The sequence below is a fragment of the Amia ocellicauda genome, chromosome 17, assembly GCF_036373705.1.
Source record: "Amia ocellicauda isolate fAmiCal2 chromosome 17, fAmiCal2.hap1, whole genome shotgun sequence".
NCBI classification, from domain to species: domain Eukaryota; kingdom Metazoa; phylum Chordata; class Actinopteri; order Amiiformes; family Amiidae; genus Amia; species Amia ocellicauda.
The window spans coordinates 23,282,854-23,302,423 of NC_089866.1; the positions used below are offsets into that span (position 1 = coordinate 23,282,854).

Consider the following 19,570-nt stretch of genomic DNA (forward strand, 5'->3'; position numbering starts at 1 on the left):
CTGTTCGTCACTGGAAGGCGATGAAGAAGCAAAGTCATTGTGCCCATGTGTGAAGAGTGTGATAGTGGCAGAGGTTTTAATAAAAACGACACCCATGCCTTCATATTAGTCCACTCATCCCACTTACTATAATGTGACTTGATGGGCAGCGTGACAAAATAATCCGGGGTGTGTGTGGATGGGCACATTCATACAGACCGATTTTATGCGGCATTTATTTTTAAGCAAGTAAAAAAAAAGCGGGACTTTAGTGCAAGAACATAAATAAAATGACTGGACGTAAAAACTCGGTGAACTGAGTATCTTGTCCTACTGTAAATGACCATCATCTAAAGGTATATGTATTGTGTATTAATTTAGTTAATGGCTTTATTTTATCGAAAGTGACTGACAAATAGTAAAGTAATAATGCAATACTTTACTTACAACACTGCACTATGTATATATATGTGTGTGTGTGTGTGTGTGTTATATTGGAGTTAGACAACAAACCAGCTTATTATAATTATTTTAATGGAGCCTTTGTCTTAAATAATGAACTCAATAATGGCTATAGTACACATGAAGATTGCAGGTTCAGATCCAGTTTAGGCCGCTTACTTGTTGTGCCCAGAGCTCCCCAGTGCCCGTGCTGAGCTGAGCCAAGTGCTGCTGGGATTTTGCTGGGTACAGATGGCAGGGGAATTGCATCAGCAGAACATAGTCGGATCATGTGTTGGAGGTACATTCTTTGCACTTCTCCACTTGCAACATAATCTATTGTCCAAGTCTCACAAGCAGTTTCTAGTGTCAGCATGGCACATTTTGAAATGGTCCCGCTAATCTAAAAGGGTGACAAAAGTTAAAGTTATATTGGAAAACGCTGCCTCATAAACTGATTGTTGTTTGCCCAAAAATCTTGCTCCCCAGGAAAAGCTTAGTAAGACGTAGTTTTAGGGATGGATTTACTTCAGGATTATGTAAAGTTGAATTTAAACACATGCTGCTCAACCAGATGCCTTGCCACTACCTTTCACTTGAAATGTAAATGTAATTCGAAATTGTAAAGCCCTCGTGCAGTTTCCGATTTTATGAATGGAACACCAATATACAACTCTATAAAAGCATGAAGGCAAGAGCTAAATATAAAAATCAAATATGACTTACCTCCTGGGAATTCAAGGAATGGGATTGTCATGAAGCCCAGATGCATGATTTGAGGGCATGAACTGTAATGTTAGAACCCTTACATTTAAATTTAACCGCACATTTTTACTATATATAGAATAAAATAATAATAAAGACATTGTGAAATTGATAGTGTTGAATTAATTCACCGGAACATTTGACAGTTTAGGAGGTTTATTTTGTTTTGCTTTCACATCATTTGCCCCTTTAGTGAGTTGGGGGTGCTTGTGTACACCATATACAGTGAGGGGAAAAAAGTATTTGATCCCCTACTGATTTTGTACATTTGCCCACTGACAAAGAAATGATCAGTCTATAATTTTAATGGTAGGTGTATTTTAACAGTGAGAGACAGAATAACAACAAAAAAATCCAGAAAAAACACATTTCAAAAAAGTTATAAATTGATTTGCATGTTAATGAGGGAAATAAGTATTTGACCCCTTCGACTTAGTACTTGGTGGCAAAACCCTTGTTGGCAATCACAGAGGTCAGACGTTTCTTGTAGTTGGCCACCAGGTTTGCACACATCTCAGGAGGGATTTTGTCCCACTCCTCTTTGCAGATCCTCTCCAAGTCATTAAGGTTTCGAGGCTGACGTTTGGCAACTCGAACCTTCAGCTCCCTCCACAGATTTTCTATGGGATTAAGGTCTGGAGACTGGCTAGGCCACTCCAGGACCTTAATGTGCTTCTTCTTGAGCCACTCCTTTGTTGCCTTGGCTGTGTGTTTTGGGTCAATGTCATGCTGGAATACCCATCCACAACCCATTTTCAATGCCCTGGCTGAGGGAAGGAGGTTCTCACCCAAGACTTGACAGTACATGGCCCTGTCCATCGTCCCTTTGATGCGGTGCAGTTGTCCTGTCACCTTAGCAGAAAAACATCCCCAAAGCATAATGTTTTCACCTCCATGTTTGACGGTGGGGATGGTATTCTTGGGGTCATAGGCAGCATTCCTCCTCCTCCAAACATGGCGAGTTGAGTTCATGCCAAAGAGCTCGATTTTGGACTCATCTGACCACAACACTTTCACCCAGTTCTCCTCTGAATCATTCAGATGTTCATTGGCAAACTTCAGACGGGCCTGTACATGTGCTTTCTTGAGCAGGGGGACCTTGCGGGCGCTGCAGGATTTCAGTCCTTCACGGCATAGTGCGTTACCAATTGTTTTCTTGGTGACTATGGTCCCAGCTGCCTTGAGATCATTAACATGATCCTCCCATGTAGTTCTGGGTTGAACCCTCACCGTTCTCATGATCATTGAAACTCCACGAGGTGAGATCTTGCATGGAGCCCCAGACCGAGGGAGACTGACAGTTATTTTGTGTTTCTTCCATTTGCGAATAATCGCACCAACTGTTGTCACCTTCTCACCAAGCTGTTTGGCGATGGTCTTGTAGCCCATTCCAGCCTTGTGTAGGTCTACAATCTTGTCCCTGACATCCTTGGACAGCTCTTTGGTCTTGGCCATGGTGGAGAGTTTGGAATCTGATTGATTGATTGCTTCTGTGGACAGGTGTCTTTTATACAGGTAACGAGCTGAGATTAGGAGCACTCCCTTTAAGAGAGTGCTCCTAATCTCAGCTCGTTACCTGTATAAAAGACACGTGGGAGCCAGAAATCTTGCTGATTGATAGGGGATCAAATACTTATTTCCCTCATTAACATGCAAATCAATTTATAACTTTTTTCAAATGCGTTTTTCTTGATTTTTTTGTTGTTATTCTGTCTCTCACTGTTAAAATACACCTACCATTAAAATTATAGACTGATCATTTCTTTGTCAGTGGGCAAACGTACAAAATCAGCAGGGGATCAAATACTTTTTTCCCCTCACTGTAGAAACCCATTTTTTTTCATCTATTTGTTTTGACAATCCTATTAGTATAATAAGCAATAGCTAAGCTTGTACACCTTCACAAATGCCCGGAGAACTTATCTAACCTTTACTGCCACATCAAAATCAAAACAAAAACTTCCAAAACAACCCTTCATTACTTCAGCAGTTCTGGCCCCTGATAAGATTTCTGGCATTTCCTTTGTGATGTTCAGGGATGTCAAGAAGATTCCAACTTTCCTGAAGCAACTTTTGAAAGATACACTGCCGATTGATCACATTTTGAATCAGAAATCTCTGGGAAAAGGTCACATTGACTTTTATGTGACTATCAAGCTGACATTAATCACATGGAAATGTCATTTTACAGTGTAGTCTCTCAGCCTCTTACCTGATAAAACTGAGGGCTCATGGTGGTAGAATGGTGTCATTGCAGCTGGTGTGCATATGGGCTTGGTGCTCTGCAGCAGTTACAGGACAGCAATTGTAACTGCTTAAATACTTTTGAGGATTATGCATACTTTGTTCTCACTGCCTATATAGCACTGATGTAGCTATGTTTTGGCATACACTTTACTACCCTAAGTAGAATCTTATAGTGCAATTAGGACCTATATAGCTTTGCACTGGTATAAAATGTTTTTGTGAAACGTGTATATTTTGTGACAACTGTAATTCCTTACTGTTGTGCTGGTTTGACTTAAGATGACTATCAGTGGAAATAACCTTAACAAACCGGTTCTGTTTTTTCTTGATTGTGTGACACCAGTGCAGTGATTTTTGTTGATCTCTTTTGATCAGCATGAATTCCTTCAATTATGTGAGTGAATGTGTTGAATCTGTTTTCAAGAAATGATAATAATAACTTGGTCACTTTTATTGTTAAAATAAAAATACAATACAAAATACATTAATCACACACCATAACACCAAAGAAGAAACCAAAAGTGGCTAAGTTAAAATGGCTGCTTGGTTAAAAAAAAAAAAAGTGTTAAATGCTAGTGAAAATGATGACATCTGAATACATATATTTTTTGAGTAATCGTTACCAACACCTTTAAACTCTCACATTCTCCAAACAGTGCCTTTCTTTCAAGGGGAGCTGTGGGTTATTACATAATTATTCTCAATAGTGCTGTAAATGGACACAAACAGTATTTCATTTTTAATTAAATATCTTTTAAATCTCAACATGTTGGGTCTACATTTGACTCTGGAAGTACACACTGATCAGAATGCGATCATATTTTTGGTTTCTTTCTCGTAGACATCAGGGATGTCTCCGAGAGGGGATAGTATCATCCTCACGGTACTGCAGGCATACAGCTTGTTCTCGTAGTCGATCAGCTGTTTCCAGAAGCCGCTGTTGGGTCTCACGATGGGCCGCCGAGCCCGGAGCAGGCGGTGCGCCTCCAGCAGAGTCATACTGCGGTGTTTCATCAGGTAGGCCAGGCACAGCGCCGCCGATCGGCTGACACCCGCATTGCAGTGCACCAAAGCCCGACCGCCACCCGCTTCGACCTGGCGGATCCTGTCCGCGACACCGTCAAAATAATCGCCCAGCCGGGAGCTAGGGGAGTCGGCGACGGGCACCCTGACATACTCGACATCAGGGATGGGGGTGTTCACTACGGCTCGGGTGACATTAATGATGCAGGTGATCGCAGCGCTGGACACCAGAGCGATACTGTTGGCCGAGGAGGCATTGCTGAGGTACAGATTGTCGGTGATCTGCGCTAAACCTGCGAGTCTTGTCGCCGCCGAGAGTCTGCGATCGTCATCCATGGATGGAAATGACGAGTGGCATGTTGTGCAGTATTATTATTTTAGGACGACATTTGACTTTTTCATCTTCATCCGGTGGTCCATCACGCCACAGAGACAGGCGCTCTACTGGAATAAAGAGGGACACTCTTAAAAACGAGCGCTTGTCCAGTCTAAAAACGCTTGCCACTGAATAAGATGGTATTTCTGCACAGTTGTACAGTCATAAAGTTACGTGGCTATAATAATAATAATAATAATAATAATAATAATAATAATAATAATATACCTGGTATACACATACATGCATACATATACATAGCTTCATAGTTAATTTTCAGTGTAATAAGAGGATCAATAATACAGTGTGATTTTTTTTCTTGTTATATTATTTCGTGGTGTAGTTACAGCTAGTCTTAAATCGGACAGCTCAGTGTATTGATCTTTTCCTACAGCATGTTTCACGCAATTATCACATTTATGTTCAGATTCAAAGCAAATACAGTATTTTATATCTAGAAACAGTTATTTAACTAGATTTAAAAAGGCAAATCAAATCAAAAGATAATGTATTCAATACCTACTGTTATGACTTAAAAATGCGTGCACATTTCCCCTATACCGCTTTTCCAGCAGCAGCACAAAGCTTTCTCCAATTAGCCATTTTTATTTTTCCCAAACATCTGGGACACTTCCTGGTTAGATACATTGCCCGCAAAGGCCCAAACATTGTAAACGCGTTTTCGTATTCTGTTTGAAGGCTACTCGGGTAGGTACGTGTGACATGTGTTTTGCCCAGGCTAAACGCACACAAATATATACATAGACAAGTGACTGGTGTAACAGTTGTGTATTTTGGAAACACAAAAACTAGTATTGGACACACACAGAAAAAGGCATGTTTTGTAGGCTTATTTTAATAGGACAAATTAATTCGTAACACTGGAGAAAAATCGCTAAATCATCATCTATTCTCCTCAATCAGTATAATCCGTTTGGAAAGTATATATTTTCGTTTTCAGTTAATGTGCTTTGTAAGAAAATGTACAATTAATCATATAAATATTTAAAATAACTGGTTGCGTGATTACTCCATCTATTGGACATGAAGTGTAAGTACAAGAGTCCACAGCAACAAATGTCTGGGTTCAAGTGACTGGACCAAAACATCACAATATTAAAATGTAAAGTGGAGGACACTGTCAACCCGTCATGAAACTGCTACTTAAGATCAGTGAAACATTTAAGTGTTAGCCGCCTATATAAATTACAGAAGAAACAACCTACTGGTCTGTACATAGATCCTATTTTCCTTTGCCAGTTATTCTGCTTGGAATATTTAAAAAATGAATTTGTAGCAATACATTCTGCATGAACATGAGAATAAATCTCTTATTGTATAGTGACACAGCAGACCAAAAAACTGTCCTATTCTCTTGTATTTGTATACAGCCAGCACTTTCACCTTCCTACCTATGCAATGCCTATTTGATCCTATTCAGGCTAATATTCTCCAGACCCTGTCAATTAAAATGATCTAATTATCCCCATTCTGTAATGTCAAAGGCATTACAAAGGAAGCTGAAAGGTAGCCGGCAGTCAATGGCGCATATATGAGATCAGAGGGAGGTTCATTTTCACTCTTCATTTCCGCCCAACACCGAACACCCCGCCACTCTCGCGAACAGCTTTGTGTAAGAGCTCTGCCACTATCGCTCAGAGTCCCTGCTGTGGAGATTTAATTTCCCCAGACCTCAGTGCATTTAATACTCTTCAGAAAGCATTCAATATAAAATGATGAGCATACATTTGAGTCGGTTCAGTGGCAAGTACAAACTGTAGGGACTGGGACAGATTAAGGCTATATCAACACCCTTCCCCCCAATTGGAACCTAAGGCAACAGAGGGGGGAATTAACAGGTCACGGATACGGTTTAAATTCAAACGTGACCGGCACACAATCTGATGAGATGGCGCTGATAGCATCTGACTGTTGCAGGTAGGGATAAGAATCTGTGCAAAGAAAAGGAACACAAATCCAGGGTGGCTATGGTAACCAAATCTCTCAGCTTGTTTTTTTTTCTCTTTAAATACATATTGAAGGGTGCTGAATAAATGATTGCTGGCCTCACAGATGTACCTTGCATGATTAGTTCAAGAATAGTATAAGCAGATTAAAGTAGCCTAGGGTGTCGGGGAGCTGGATGCCATAAACCATGGTAATAAAAAACACTGTAAAAATCACCATTCACACTCAATAATCAATTTTGCTTGGCTTCGTATATTGAGGGTCTCTTGTCCCGTGGCATGACTTTGAATATTCTCTTCCTCCTGTTGTCCTAGATTGTACCTGCAAGAGGAACATGCCAGCAGAGGATGTTGTAAGGCAGAGTCTCAATCAAGGGCTGCAGCAGTGTCTCATGGCTATGTCTCCTCAGCTAAATCCAGGGGGATTGATTTCTTTATAATGTGTCTTTAGCCATTATTTAATCATTAACCACACTGTGTGTCCTAAAGTGTCCTTACAGAGGTAAATGTAAATAAGTAACATTCAAAAGAGAGGTCTAATCAACTACAGGAGTCAGCAGAAACCTAATGGAATAAATTACACAGTGAAGCAAAAATGCAGGCTACAGGGTGCACAATTATAATATGATCTGCTGAAACAGCCGACTGTAATAATAATAATAATACATGATAATTCATTAGAGCTGTGAAATGTATTTTTAAAAGGATGAGAATAATGTTCAAGTAAGTGGGAAGATTTGGTCACCCTCGGCAGTATTGTGCCTTCACCCCTCAGCACATGTTCTATATTAAACCAGCTCATTTACTTTGGGCTGCAATGGCATTTGGGACAAAACTTCCTGACCTTTTCAATATGCAATAGGCAAAGGACAGTCACATTGTGCCCATGGGTGGAATGACACTTCACACTTTTTAAAAGCATTTTAGCATCTTCCCCCACAGTCCTCATCTGAGATGTGAGTGGTAGGGTTTATGATTTTGACTGTGTAGTAGATTTAGTTCCTGGAGATTTTTTATCTACACAAAAACACTTACAGTTAGGTCCATAAATATTTGGACAGTGACACAATTGTCATCATTTTGGCTCTGTACACCACCACAATGGCTTTGAAAGGAAACAAGATGTGCTTTAAGTGTAGACTTTCATCTTTAATTTGAGGGTAGTTACATCCAAATTGGGTGAACAGTGTAGGAATTACACCCATTTGTATATGTGGTCCCCCCAGTTTTAGGGGCTCAAAAGTATTTGGACAAACTAACATAATCTTTAATTAAATTGTGAGTTTCAATGACTGGTTGCAAATCCTTTGCAGTCAATGACTGCCTGAAGTCTGGAACCCATAGACATCACCAGATGCTGGGTTTCTTCCCTGGTGATGCTCTACAAGGCCTGTACTGCAGCTGTCTTTAGTTCCTGCTTGTTCTTGGGGCATTTTCCATCAGTTTGCCTTAGAAATCAAAACAAACCAATCAGAGAGATGGCAAAAACATTAGGTGTGGCCAAATTAACTATTTGGTACATTCTTAAAAAGAAAGAAAGCACTGGTGAGCTCAAGAACACCAAAAGGCCCAGAAGACCACAGAAAACTACTGTGGTGGATGACAGAAGAATTCTTTCCCTGGTGAACAAAAACCCCTTCACAACAGTTGCCCAGATCAAGAACACCCTCCAGGAGGTAGGTGTATCTGTGTCAAATTAAACTTCAAGAGAAGACTTCACCAGAGTAAATACAGAGGGTTTACCGCAAGATGTAAACAGGAAACAGGAAGACCAGATTAGAGTTTGCCAAAAAAACATCTAAAGAAGCCTGTACAGTTCTGGAACAACATCTTGTACCAGAATGATGGGAAGAGAAGAAGAAGAGGATGGAGAAGGGAAGGAACTGCTCATGATCCGAAGCACACCACCTCATCTGTGAAGCATGTTATGGCATGGGCATGTATGGCTGTCAAGGGAACTGGTTCCCTTGTATTTATTGATGATATGACTGCTGACAAAAGCAGCAGGATGAATTCTGAAGTGTTTAGGGGTATACTATCTGCTCAGATTCAGCCAAATGCTTCAAAACTCATTGGACAATGCGGATGGACAATGACCCAAAGCATACTGCAAAAGCAACCCAATACATTTTAAGTTGAAGAAGTGGAATGTTCTGCAATGGCCAAGTCAATCACCTGACCTGAATCCAAGCGAGCAGCATTTCACTTGCTGAAGGCAAAACGCCCCAAGAACAAGCAGGAACTAAAGACAGCTGCAGTGCAGGCCTGGCAGAGCATCACCAGAGAAGAAACCCAGCATCTGGTGATGTCTATTTGTTCCAGACTTCAGGCAGTCATTGACTGCAAAGGATTTCCCACCAAGTATTTAAACTCACAATTTAATTAATGATTATGTTAGATTGTCCAAATACTTTTGAGCCCCTAAAATTGGGGGAGACCACATGTAAAAATTGGTGTAATTCCTACACTGTTCACCCAATTTGGATGTAACTACCCTCAAATTAAAGAAGAAAGTCCTTTCAAATCCATTGTGTTGGCGTACAGAGCCAAAATTATGACAATTGTGTCACTGTCCAAATATATATGGACCGAACTGTATGTGTCAGATTCTCTCAAATAATACTACAGGTGAGATATGTTTACAGGATATAGCTTAGAACTTTATTTATGGCTAGGATATACACAATACAACATAAACATGTTTATCAATCTTTTCAGATTATTATATTTATTTTATATCCATCTACAGTATATTCAGTTGTGAAAATGTGAGACTGGCAGAATGGATATACAGTTAATTTAATTTAAAGATTAATACAAGACCTGTGGTAAAGTCAGTCACATTTCAATCTGAACATGCCAAAGTGAATGAGTAAATCAATAATAATAATGGTAGATGGTCTTAAGTTATTTTTACATTTTGTGTTTGCAGTGCGATCTATAAACTCTGCCGCTGCTCTCTCCAATTATGTAACCTTTCTGTAGAATACCAGAAAATAGTCTGTGGACAGCAGAACTGCTATAAGGCATTCGTAAGTGTATAGCAAAAGAGTGAAGCATAATCAAGTTACATAAATATAATCTTACAGGGCATTAAAGCTGACTGCCCAAGATTCAAGTTTTTTTTTAAATCTCCAACATTATCACAAACTTCTGGGATGCATAAAAAGAGGGATTAATTTGTAAAGAATTCACTGAAATTACATTGAGAATTGACCAGGCATCTCAAAATTGTGGATAACCCCTCCTCCCCACATACAGTATACAAACAAATATTGTAATATTGGTTGTAATTTTGCTTTTGCAAGATTCATCAGTCTGCAAATGTGCTGTGCATTAATAAGCCCATGTGTTGTGATGGGGAGTTTGCACTCTGGGCCCAGCAAAGTGTGAGGGTTAATTGAGACAGAGCAGAAGGTCTATTATGTAGCTGAACAACTGGTGTGTAAGAGCAGTGGGGGCTGGGCAGCAGCAGGTGCAGTCCGGAGGCTGTTGTCAAACTGGACTCCACCGCTCCGAGGACCCAGGGTCTGGGGACAAGACATCACCTTCAAATGAGGTGCCGTTACCAGCGGATTCATAACTGGAGCAACACTGTCAATTGTTGCATTTCAGGAGTGAAGATTACAACCCCATAGCCTCCACAAGACCCCATGGATATATTATGGTTACATTATGCCTTGAAGGAAAACTAAAGTGCACCTTATTTTTAATGTCTTGTAAACATTGCCTCAGAAGTATATTTTTAATAACAATAAATCAAAATCCAACTAATCTCTCTTTTACTTTTGAAAAACTCATTCCCCCCACCCCCATCTTGCTTTCTTTAAGCCATTTTGGTATCTTTGACAGGAGAAGACATTGATAATAAGAGCATTAAAGCAATCCCTGTAGCGGAAATGCAATATGAAGCAATTTGGGATGTAGGTTTTGGAGAATTCCAACTGGGAGGGAGTGGGGGGGACAGTTCTACCAGTTCTAAATATTGCAAGGTGTATTTCATTGTGATAGCTGCCTTCAAATCCACAGCGAAAGTGGATCCATGCATTCTATAAAGTAATACAGAAATGTATTGCCGGGGAGAGGGGATGAGACTGAAACGCGATCCTCACACCGCTTCGAGTGCAGTTTTGTTGCAGTTGCTGTGGCAACACAGATGGTATTGTCTCCTTGTCTATAACAGGCTGGTAACAATGGGAGGTCACTGCACTGTGTTCAAACAGCAGCTGGCTTGCCATACATCTTATTCAACTGTCTACTGATGGGTTAATTTTTCAGGGCTTTTTTTCCCCCATTTTTTTTTTTTTTACTCTATTTTTGATTTACTCAGTCCATTCACATCTTGAGACTGCCAGGCAGTGACACACCTCTTCTCTGAAAGGGAGTCTATTCACTGTTTGGGGGCAGGCACACAATAGGTTGTGCCCTTCTGCTTCAAAGACACCTGATAAAGTGGGAAAGTGTCCTATCCTTTTAATATACATTTTTAGGGGTTGTTTTTGGATATTGGGTTGACCCACCCTGACATTTGAATTAAGTGTTCTGAGCCCTAAAAAATTAGCTCCTGTTAGTGTACTTCATTATTGTATTCTTATGCACCCCAGCGATTTAATTATTTATGGTGTGTTATGAAAGGGTTACTGTGATACATCACAACCACTAAGCAGTCACATTTTGTCTTCCAAATAAGTTCCCGAATGGCAAAAACGTGATTGTTGTCAATTGGATAAGCATTTAGTTATGAACCACATATACTCAAGATATCTTGCCTTAAGAACTTGATAGATTATACATTAGAAGATCCATGTGTCTTATTAGGATTCGTGTGGCTCACTGAACAAATATATGTCTTTTTCCCCAGACGAAAATGCGCCTGGTCTTTATTTTCGGTGGGGTCTTCTTGCTCAAGACCATTCAGCCGTTGGAGTAGCCTACTTCAAGTCAATGTACAAGTTACATTGCTCAAAATAAAACCTGTTAATAAAAGTATCCCTTTGCAAAAACCCTACAACCAACTGAATTTTAAATGTCATTCAATAAAAGCGTTAATTATTGAACGGCCTGATGCAGGGTTGTTTAAAACGTCCCCATCCATGTTTTAGAAAATAGTGTTCTGTTGGAGCTGGTTACTTTATGCCCATCCAGGCGCATTTCTCCCGACAGGAGGATGGGAAGCTGGTATAGTCAGGCAGAGGTGTTCACGGAGACAGCTTTTTAGGGGATGTTGGGAGGAGCCTGGACGCCATCCAGTTGTCTTGCTCATCTTTCCCGTCTGTACATAAGAGGCAGAGCATCCTTGCAGCAGCTCGCACTTCAGCGCAGATGCCGGGATTAGGGGAGAGCACCGGGGAGCGCTCGCCATACAGCCCGACTGCCACACACACTGCCAGGTAGGATACTATCCATTTTCTATTATTGCAATACTCTCTTATAGTATTTTAATTAAACAAATAACCATACATCGAATTCACTGTATATATCAATTAATATTTGAATATATAAACAGTTTTACAAAGCTTGTGTCGGGTACAGTAATGGGTGTGATGCGCGCCTGAGCGTTTAGGAAACCGTGTTTTCGACTTTTTCTATTTGTACAAAAATGACGTTAAGAGCATTAAACGTGTTTTCTGTGTATTATATATATATATATATATTTGAGTCATTTGTTTGCAGAACTATAACCGTTAAATTCATTATTATTATTATTATTATTATTATTATTATTATTATTATTATTATTATTATTATGTGGCAACTAGTCGAATGGCCTTGAAAAGAACGTAGTAAATGGTTTGTTTTAATGAAAAAATAAATTAAAAATGAAAGAATACTGGAAGGAGGAATATAACAATTGTATGTATATATAAATAGGCTATGTATGTGTGGTGTGTGCAATATTTTAACCCAACTGCTTGGATTCAGTGCCGGGGGGGTTAGCTTATCCGGTGGTGACAGGATAGTGTGGTTGTGTGGAAAGGAGGGTATGGTGCAGTTGTATCTGATGAAGTTGCACACCAAAATGGGATGCGCCAGAAGGGATTTTCATTAAACACATATGGTACCTTAAGGATGTGACACTCCAGTGCCAAGCTGCATGGCGCATGCGCGGAGAAACCGCACCGAAAAAGAGAAAGCTGCAGGATCTGCTAGATTAATAATTCAGGATGTTTGTTGCAGCAAAATAACCCCCTTCTCCCCTTCAGTGCTACGTTTTAAATAATGCAGATGTGTCCCCCTTTTCAGCCGTGGGATTGGTTTGCGTTGCGTGTGATTCAGGGCTCCGACGCCCAAAGCCTGTTACAGCTGCGCGCAGTGTCGCAAACCCGTCCTATATCGCGCAGCTAGGCGACAGAGCAGGTTAACAATCACCGGAAAATGGAACAGATGGGTTTTTTGAATGAATTGTAGTTTTTTCTGAATGTTGAACGAATTAATAATTTAATCAATTACATTTTCAAATCATATTTTCACATTTTGATCTTATAATGATTTTCAGGCAAGTTGAAACCATTATTTAGTCGGAGAGACAGGTCCAGCTCCCTGATCTGTTTGAGACAAATATGACATTTAACTCTTGACCTTTTTGAGCTTCAGGGTGTTTATTAAGAGAATCTAATATAATCGTCTATTTGAATTTGTAGAAGCCAACTGGTTAGTAGATGCTTCTTTTTGGTCCTTAATTAGTCCTTACCTTTCCCAATATTCTTAAACCAGCTCCTGTATTAGGTCTGTAAATATAATACTGCATTTCTGCATTTATTTGTTTTATAGATGTCCAGAATATGGTTATTAGTTGCATTTCTCTGCCACATTCAAATGTAATGCATACAAAAAAATAATAATAATAATAAAAAAATAAAAATATATGTATATATATATATATATATATATATATATATATATATATATATATATATATATACTATACTATAGGCTTTATATATATATATATATATATATATATATATATATATATATATATATACTATACTATAGGCTTTATATATAGGCTATAGATAAAAACAAAATCTATAAAACAGCTTAAGGCATCCATTGTAATCAATCTTCCATCTACACTTAGTTTGCACTCTAAATATATAAGTGGAAAATAGCTGTTTTCCCCCCCAGTTTATAGCTGACAGATTACCCAGTCTGGGTAAGGGTGCAGTGTTATTCCTGGGTACCATTTGTTTTATGATCTGATGAAGCACACCAGAGAGACTTGGAAATCTGGATCTGGCTGAAAAAAATACAATTTGTTTGTACCATCCTTTTAAGATAAAGTGTCTGGGAACCTATAGCTAAGATACAAAAATCAGGCAAATCCCAAATTTTCCAAAATAACAAAACAATTTATAAAATATATATAAAATCAAATAAAGGACTAATCTGTTTTAGAGTTCTAAAACGGAGGCATTTGAAAACCAGTTCTGATTGCTTTTTCTTTTTAGTTTTTTCATAGTTTATTAGTTCAATAATAATAATAATAATAATAATAATAATAATAATAATAATAATAATAATAATAATACTAATAATAATAATAATAATTTGATATGAACAATTCATGTTTACCACCTTCTTGCCACTGCTGAAACAGCTCAGTATGAATCTACAAATCAATGTCTGCATAGGGAAGCTTTGGTTTGCTTGTGTGTTGTGTGTTGTCAAAACCCATCTTTTAAAAAAATTATTCTACCCAGCACGACACATTCTGGGCCTGGTATCCGCAAAGAAGTCAATAAGTATGGCAAGGGAAAAACTGCAGCTGTGGCCAGAGATGACATTGCTGAACGGACACCTTCTACTTTCCAGGTAGTGTACTGCTCATGTTGCAGTTCTGATGTTTACTGACCGGCCACACAGCACATGAGACAACATCCACCTACTGCTGTAAAGGAAGAGTGGCTGATAGATGTAGTGTTGGTGTCATCAAATCAATCTTAACTGATTAAAGCCATAATGTGAGTACAGTAACACCCTGGTTTTATTTTTTGATTTTAGGTGGGCAGTTCTGTTCTTACCTTAGTAAACTTACCTTTGTTTTGGAATGACAAGGTTCCCCTATTTTCTCCAGGCCCGATGTGACTGTTATTGAGTGAGACCAGACAGGTGACTGACTTTAGGTCCCCTTTAGAATTGAATAGATAATGCCAGCCTCTTTCAACCGAATCTCACTCAGAGTCAGATTATTTTGTTGTTAATTTAATCATATGTTTGGAAAAAGAGAAGCATTTGATAATTAGGATGAGAGTACCCTGAATTGCAAACAGATGAGAGATTGTTTGAACGTCCCTGAAGATTAGATAACTAATACTAATTACTAGTATTTCTAATTGCTCAACATTGTAAATATCTGTTGTTGTAAATTGCTGACAAAAATATATATATATATATATATTTTTTTTTTAGGTCAAACTCTTGACATGATTAAAAGGGTTGTGTTCTTTAGATCTTACAGCTGATGCTCAATGGTTCCCTGGGTGTAAACTGAAAGTAGCTATATTGATTTCATTGTGCAGCTGTGAGAACGAGATGGCACCTTTGTGATGTGAGAGAACATTTCTGTATTTCACATGTCTATGGAGAAATGTTACTTACTGAATCTTAACTCTTGAGTCTACATTTCAGATCCCTTCAGTGTCTCCTACCTCGTGGTTACAATAAAGTATCACATTCAGAATCACATTTTACACACATAAGTAAATATAACCAAATACTAAAGTATCAAATAGGACAGTACCAATATAAAAACACTCCCGGTGGACATGCTGTTATGAGGTGAAACTTTGGGAGGTGAATCAATGCTACTTGTCCTTGAACCATAAGTATTCCTACTCTGTTGTGTTTTTATTTTTGCCTAAAACCAGAAGAAACTTGTCAGCAAAAATAGCTGAATTGTTTTATTCTGCAGGGTCCACAGCTTAGCATTTTGTCACAGGTATGGTTCCATTATTTTGGAGCCCTTTTCCTGTACCCCTATTGGGTTGGGAGACCTGTATCCATCATGACCAAGACCAAGGGCATCAATCCTGCCTCTCATACTGGGACAGAGGAAAAGCTTAGGTTAAACCCATAACACAGTATCTAAAGGCATTGAGCCAGTGCTCCTAACTTGGAAATTATATCCGCAACTGTGTGCTGATCACTGAAGGACGGTCCCAGAAATCGCTAAGGGCGGCGAGGAATCCGAGGAGGTTGTGTTCCACTTTCTGCTGCTCTCTTTTACTTTGTACCTCTCCAGGTTTGCAGTGGGGCCCCTGTTAACTGTCGAGGTCCCCTGTCCAGGTTAACATCCCGGGTCTTTCTAGCAGGTTAAAGGAACTCCAACCTAAACCATGCTGAGGTAAGACACTCAGATTCAATACCACCACCTTTGGGTCAGTATATTGTTTCAGTATATTTAGTGAAAAGGGGTGAATCTCTGCCACTGACAATCTCTCTCTTGCTAAAGGGCAATTGCAGTGCGTCGTCCCCCGAATTGCAGCATTTTTGACATCCTCTAAAGAGTGGGAAAGGGTGTCATCCATGTTCCATTTGGAAAGAGTGGTTTTTATGCAGTTAACTTATTTATATTTATATTCTCTGGCAACCCAATGTTTCAGTCACTTCCAGCTACATTACGAAAGCCAAGCCTGTCATGAAATCAGATAAATATAATCCTCTTTTATGGTTGATTAAGTTCAATATATCTTGACTCAAATTGGCCTAAAAAATGTGCATTATCAGGTCACTGCAGTGTGTGCGCAACTGCAGGAGACAAGGATTATCTCCTGTACCTTGTTAGATAGTGATTGGAATTTATTTTCAATATTGTCCTCATATTGTCACTGTTCTGAGCTGTTCTACAGACTGTAACATTGAGGCTTTTTCTTTTTGTATCAATTTATTTAAAGATATAGGGGGTGGAATATTCTGCTTCTAGACTTGATGGAAAGAATGCCTGTTCCTGTTGACTTAGCACTCAGTCCAGCAATTAACACAGTAATTAGGGCTGATGGATTTGAAGTGTTTTGATAGATGCTTATCCAAAGGCAATACATTCTGGGGAAAAGACAGTACTGCAAGCGGTTGTGAAAATATTTTCACGAGCATCACTTGATTTTCTTTTTATAAAAAAATGGTGAAAAACGAATTTAAAATCTCAAACTTCACACTATTTTCCATATGCATGTTTGTTCCCTTCTTGTGAAATTATATTTAATAACCATCTCAATTATGAATGAACATAAACCACCACCCTTTGGAACAGACTGGCCTGTGTCCTTTTACATTTTTTACATATATAATGAGATTAACTTGTCTCTGCAAGGCAGCAATTCCTTATCTACTGTGAAATGGAACATTTATCATGGTGGTTCTTCAAACTACCTTTTCAGCAAAGAGAAAAAGCTTTACCATTATATCCCACACTGGGAGGGTACCACAGTCTTCTCCCCAGCATCAGTCCTTGAGCTCTCATTCAGGGGCATTCGCAGTCTTGAGAGACAGGTTACAACATATAATCAGAAGGATTTGAACCACGTCTTCAAGAGCTGGAAGATTTGCGAAGCCTAAACATAATCTGGTGATGTCTGACCTGTGGAAGCTAATAATAGGTTCAGTCATCTGTCCTTCTCAAGGGTAAAGTGAATACAGGTGAGCGGGACTCTGCGGTGAACGTTTGTGTCACTTTCGCCACCATTTGACAGGGGCTGCACTTGACAGGCCTTCCAAGCCAATTTCTTTCTCCATCTATTATGAGACGTTCCTATCCACAACTCACCACCTAGCCAGCCACTTTCTTTTTCGATTATCTGACTGTTGACTGATGACTGGAAGCTGCAGAGGAAAAGGATAAATTTTTCCTTGACATTCTACTGCATTGTTCGATTCCCCCCTCCTTCTCTCTCTCTCTCTCTCTCTCTCTCTCTCTCTTTTTTTCCCCTGACAGACTGTTTTCACAGCTGTGCTTCCCCCCCTCAGAGATCAAGTGCCACAGGGGCTTCCTGTCCTAACAAATGATCAGTTTTTTACCTTGAGTGTTTGAGTCAAGTCGACAGCGAGTATAAGTCTTTGCTATAGAGCCCTGCTGTATTAAACCAAGCAATCCCTGGAATTATCCACAGCTGGAGACAGGACTGGGAGAAGCAACTTCATGATGGTTTGGGAAGCCGAATTCCCACAAGGAGTGGAATATAGGTTGTTTTTTACACGTAAAGAGACAGACACTTGCTAATGATCTAAATGTGAACACGCAAAGCTTTACTATGGATAAGAAAGATAGGGATCTGTATGGTATGGCTCATGTGTTAAATCTTCCTCAAGTTCATTAGTGTCTGGACTCTAGATGCCACTGTTGCCTTTCCTGACTGAACCCCTATTCTTTGCAGGACTTGTGGACGTGTGGCTCTGCTGTGGTCTTGCTGCTGATGAGGGACACAGAGATGCTGAACCTACCCTGCCCTGGACTGGGGCAGGAAAGAGAAAACCCCAGGCTCCTGAGAGAGGATGCAAGCACCTGCCTTGAAGCAGCACCAGCAGCAACTGAAATGTTGGGATGAGAACCTCAACCTGTGTTTATATCAGTTAGGTTATGTACTGATTTCTACCACTGTACACGGGGCAAAATATTGTAGGACTAATGCGCCAAAGAAAACCAACCCCTCCCCACCAAAGAAAAACATCTTTAGAAAAATGTTGCCTACCTTCATTCCCCTTTTCATGTATTTTATTTTGATGTGGAGAGTGGCCTACTGCTCTGACAGGCTGGTCACATGACATGTTTCTGAATGCGATTTTGACAAGTACAAGTTGATTTCAGTCCATTTAAGATAGGTCCTTTCCCAGGAAAATGGAGTGCATGCATGAAGTAAAAATCTAATAGGAGAGACACAGTCGTTTGACCAAATTTTATCTGATCCTTTTAAAACTGATTAGGTTTCAGAACAGGGTCCATATGTAAAAATATCAGATATCATCATGATTAAGTTGTGCTGTTCGGGTTTCTGGGATTGCAGGCCTTTGAGTGATTGAAGGAAAATGAAAGGTACTAAACAACCTTTATATATGTAATGTAGCTCCACAGTCAAATCCCAGGTAAATAAATGAAGAAAATAATCAAATCACAACATTGACTTGAAGCTTGTAGGCTTTGAATGTGTGTCAGATTGAAGGACGGGGAACAATATGGGGGGAAAATACCCATCTGAGCACAAACTAGAACAGAGACCAAGGGTGGAAATAGATTTGAAAACAAACAACAAAATCTATATTGAGGATGGAAAATGTATGGTTATTCATGGATGTACGTTAACTGTATTACTTAGCTCATTCCATATTTTGTTTCGTTTCAAGAGGAAGGCAGTTAATTTGGGGTTTATTGATGCAGGAATGAATAGTGGTGACACTGTATTATTCTCAGCCGTGTAGCAGAAAATCTTTTGCTCATTAGCAGTTTTTAAGACAGTGAGGAAGATAGAAGGTTAAAACACTCACATCAAATCATGGCGTACTACCAAGACATTTATTTATATATTAAAACAAAAAAAACTTCACTGACAAGAAAGAAAGATGTCTGCCCTTTATAATCAGTTGCGACACATCGTCTGGGGAGGTGTGATTTATGGCATAAACCGGGCCCTGCTGTTTTACGAGTTACTAATGACGGGCCTTGAAAGGTTACCCTGGATTTAACAGCAGCGATATGCACAGCGTGTCAGCAAAGATCAATCTGCCAAAGCAGGTCTTCCACAAGGCAGGCAATAGACAGGATTTAATTTCTTCATTATCT

General features: G+C 39.4%; 1 protein-coding gene across 4 annotated transcripts; it reads right to left on the reverse strand.

Moving 5' to 3' along the window:
* Positions 1-3,868: 3,868 nt before the first annotated feature.
* On the reverse strand, positions 3,869-5,468 carry LOC136712876 (dual specificity protein phosphatase 18). Of its 4 annotated transcripts, none has more exons than XM_066689690.1 (2): positions 5,355-5,468; positions 3,869-4,899 (listed from the first exon to the last, which is right to left on the reverse strand). In XM_066689690.1, the coding sequence occupies exon 2, from the start codon at positions 4,789-4,791 to the stop codon at positions 4,237-4,239; it is 555 nt and encodes a 184-aa protein (XP_066545787.1). In that variant the 5' UTR covers positions 4,792-4,899; positions 5,355-5,468; the 3' UTR covers positions 3,869-4,236. The 4 variants fall into 4 exon arrangements, with proteins under 4 accessions (XP_066545787.1, XP_066545790.1, XP_066545791.1 ...); XM_066689693.1 differs by having other exon boundaries at positions 3,869-4,896; positions 5,355-5,464; XM_066689694.1 differs by having other exon boundaries at positions 3,869-4,896; positions 5,351-5,463.
* Positions 5,469-19,570: the final 14,102 nt, after the last annotated feature.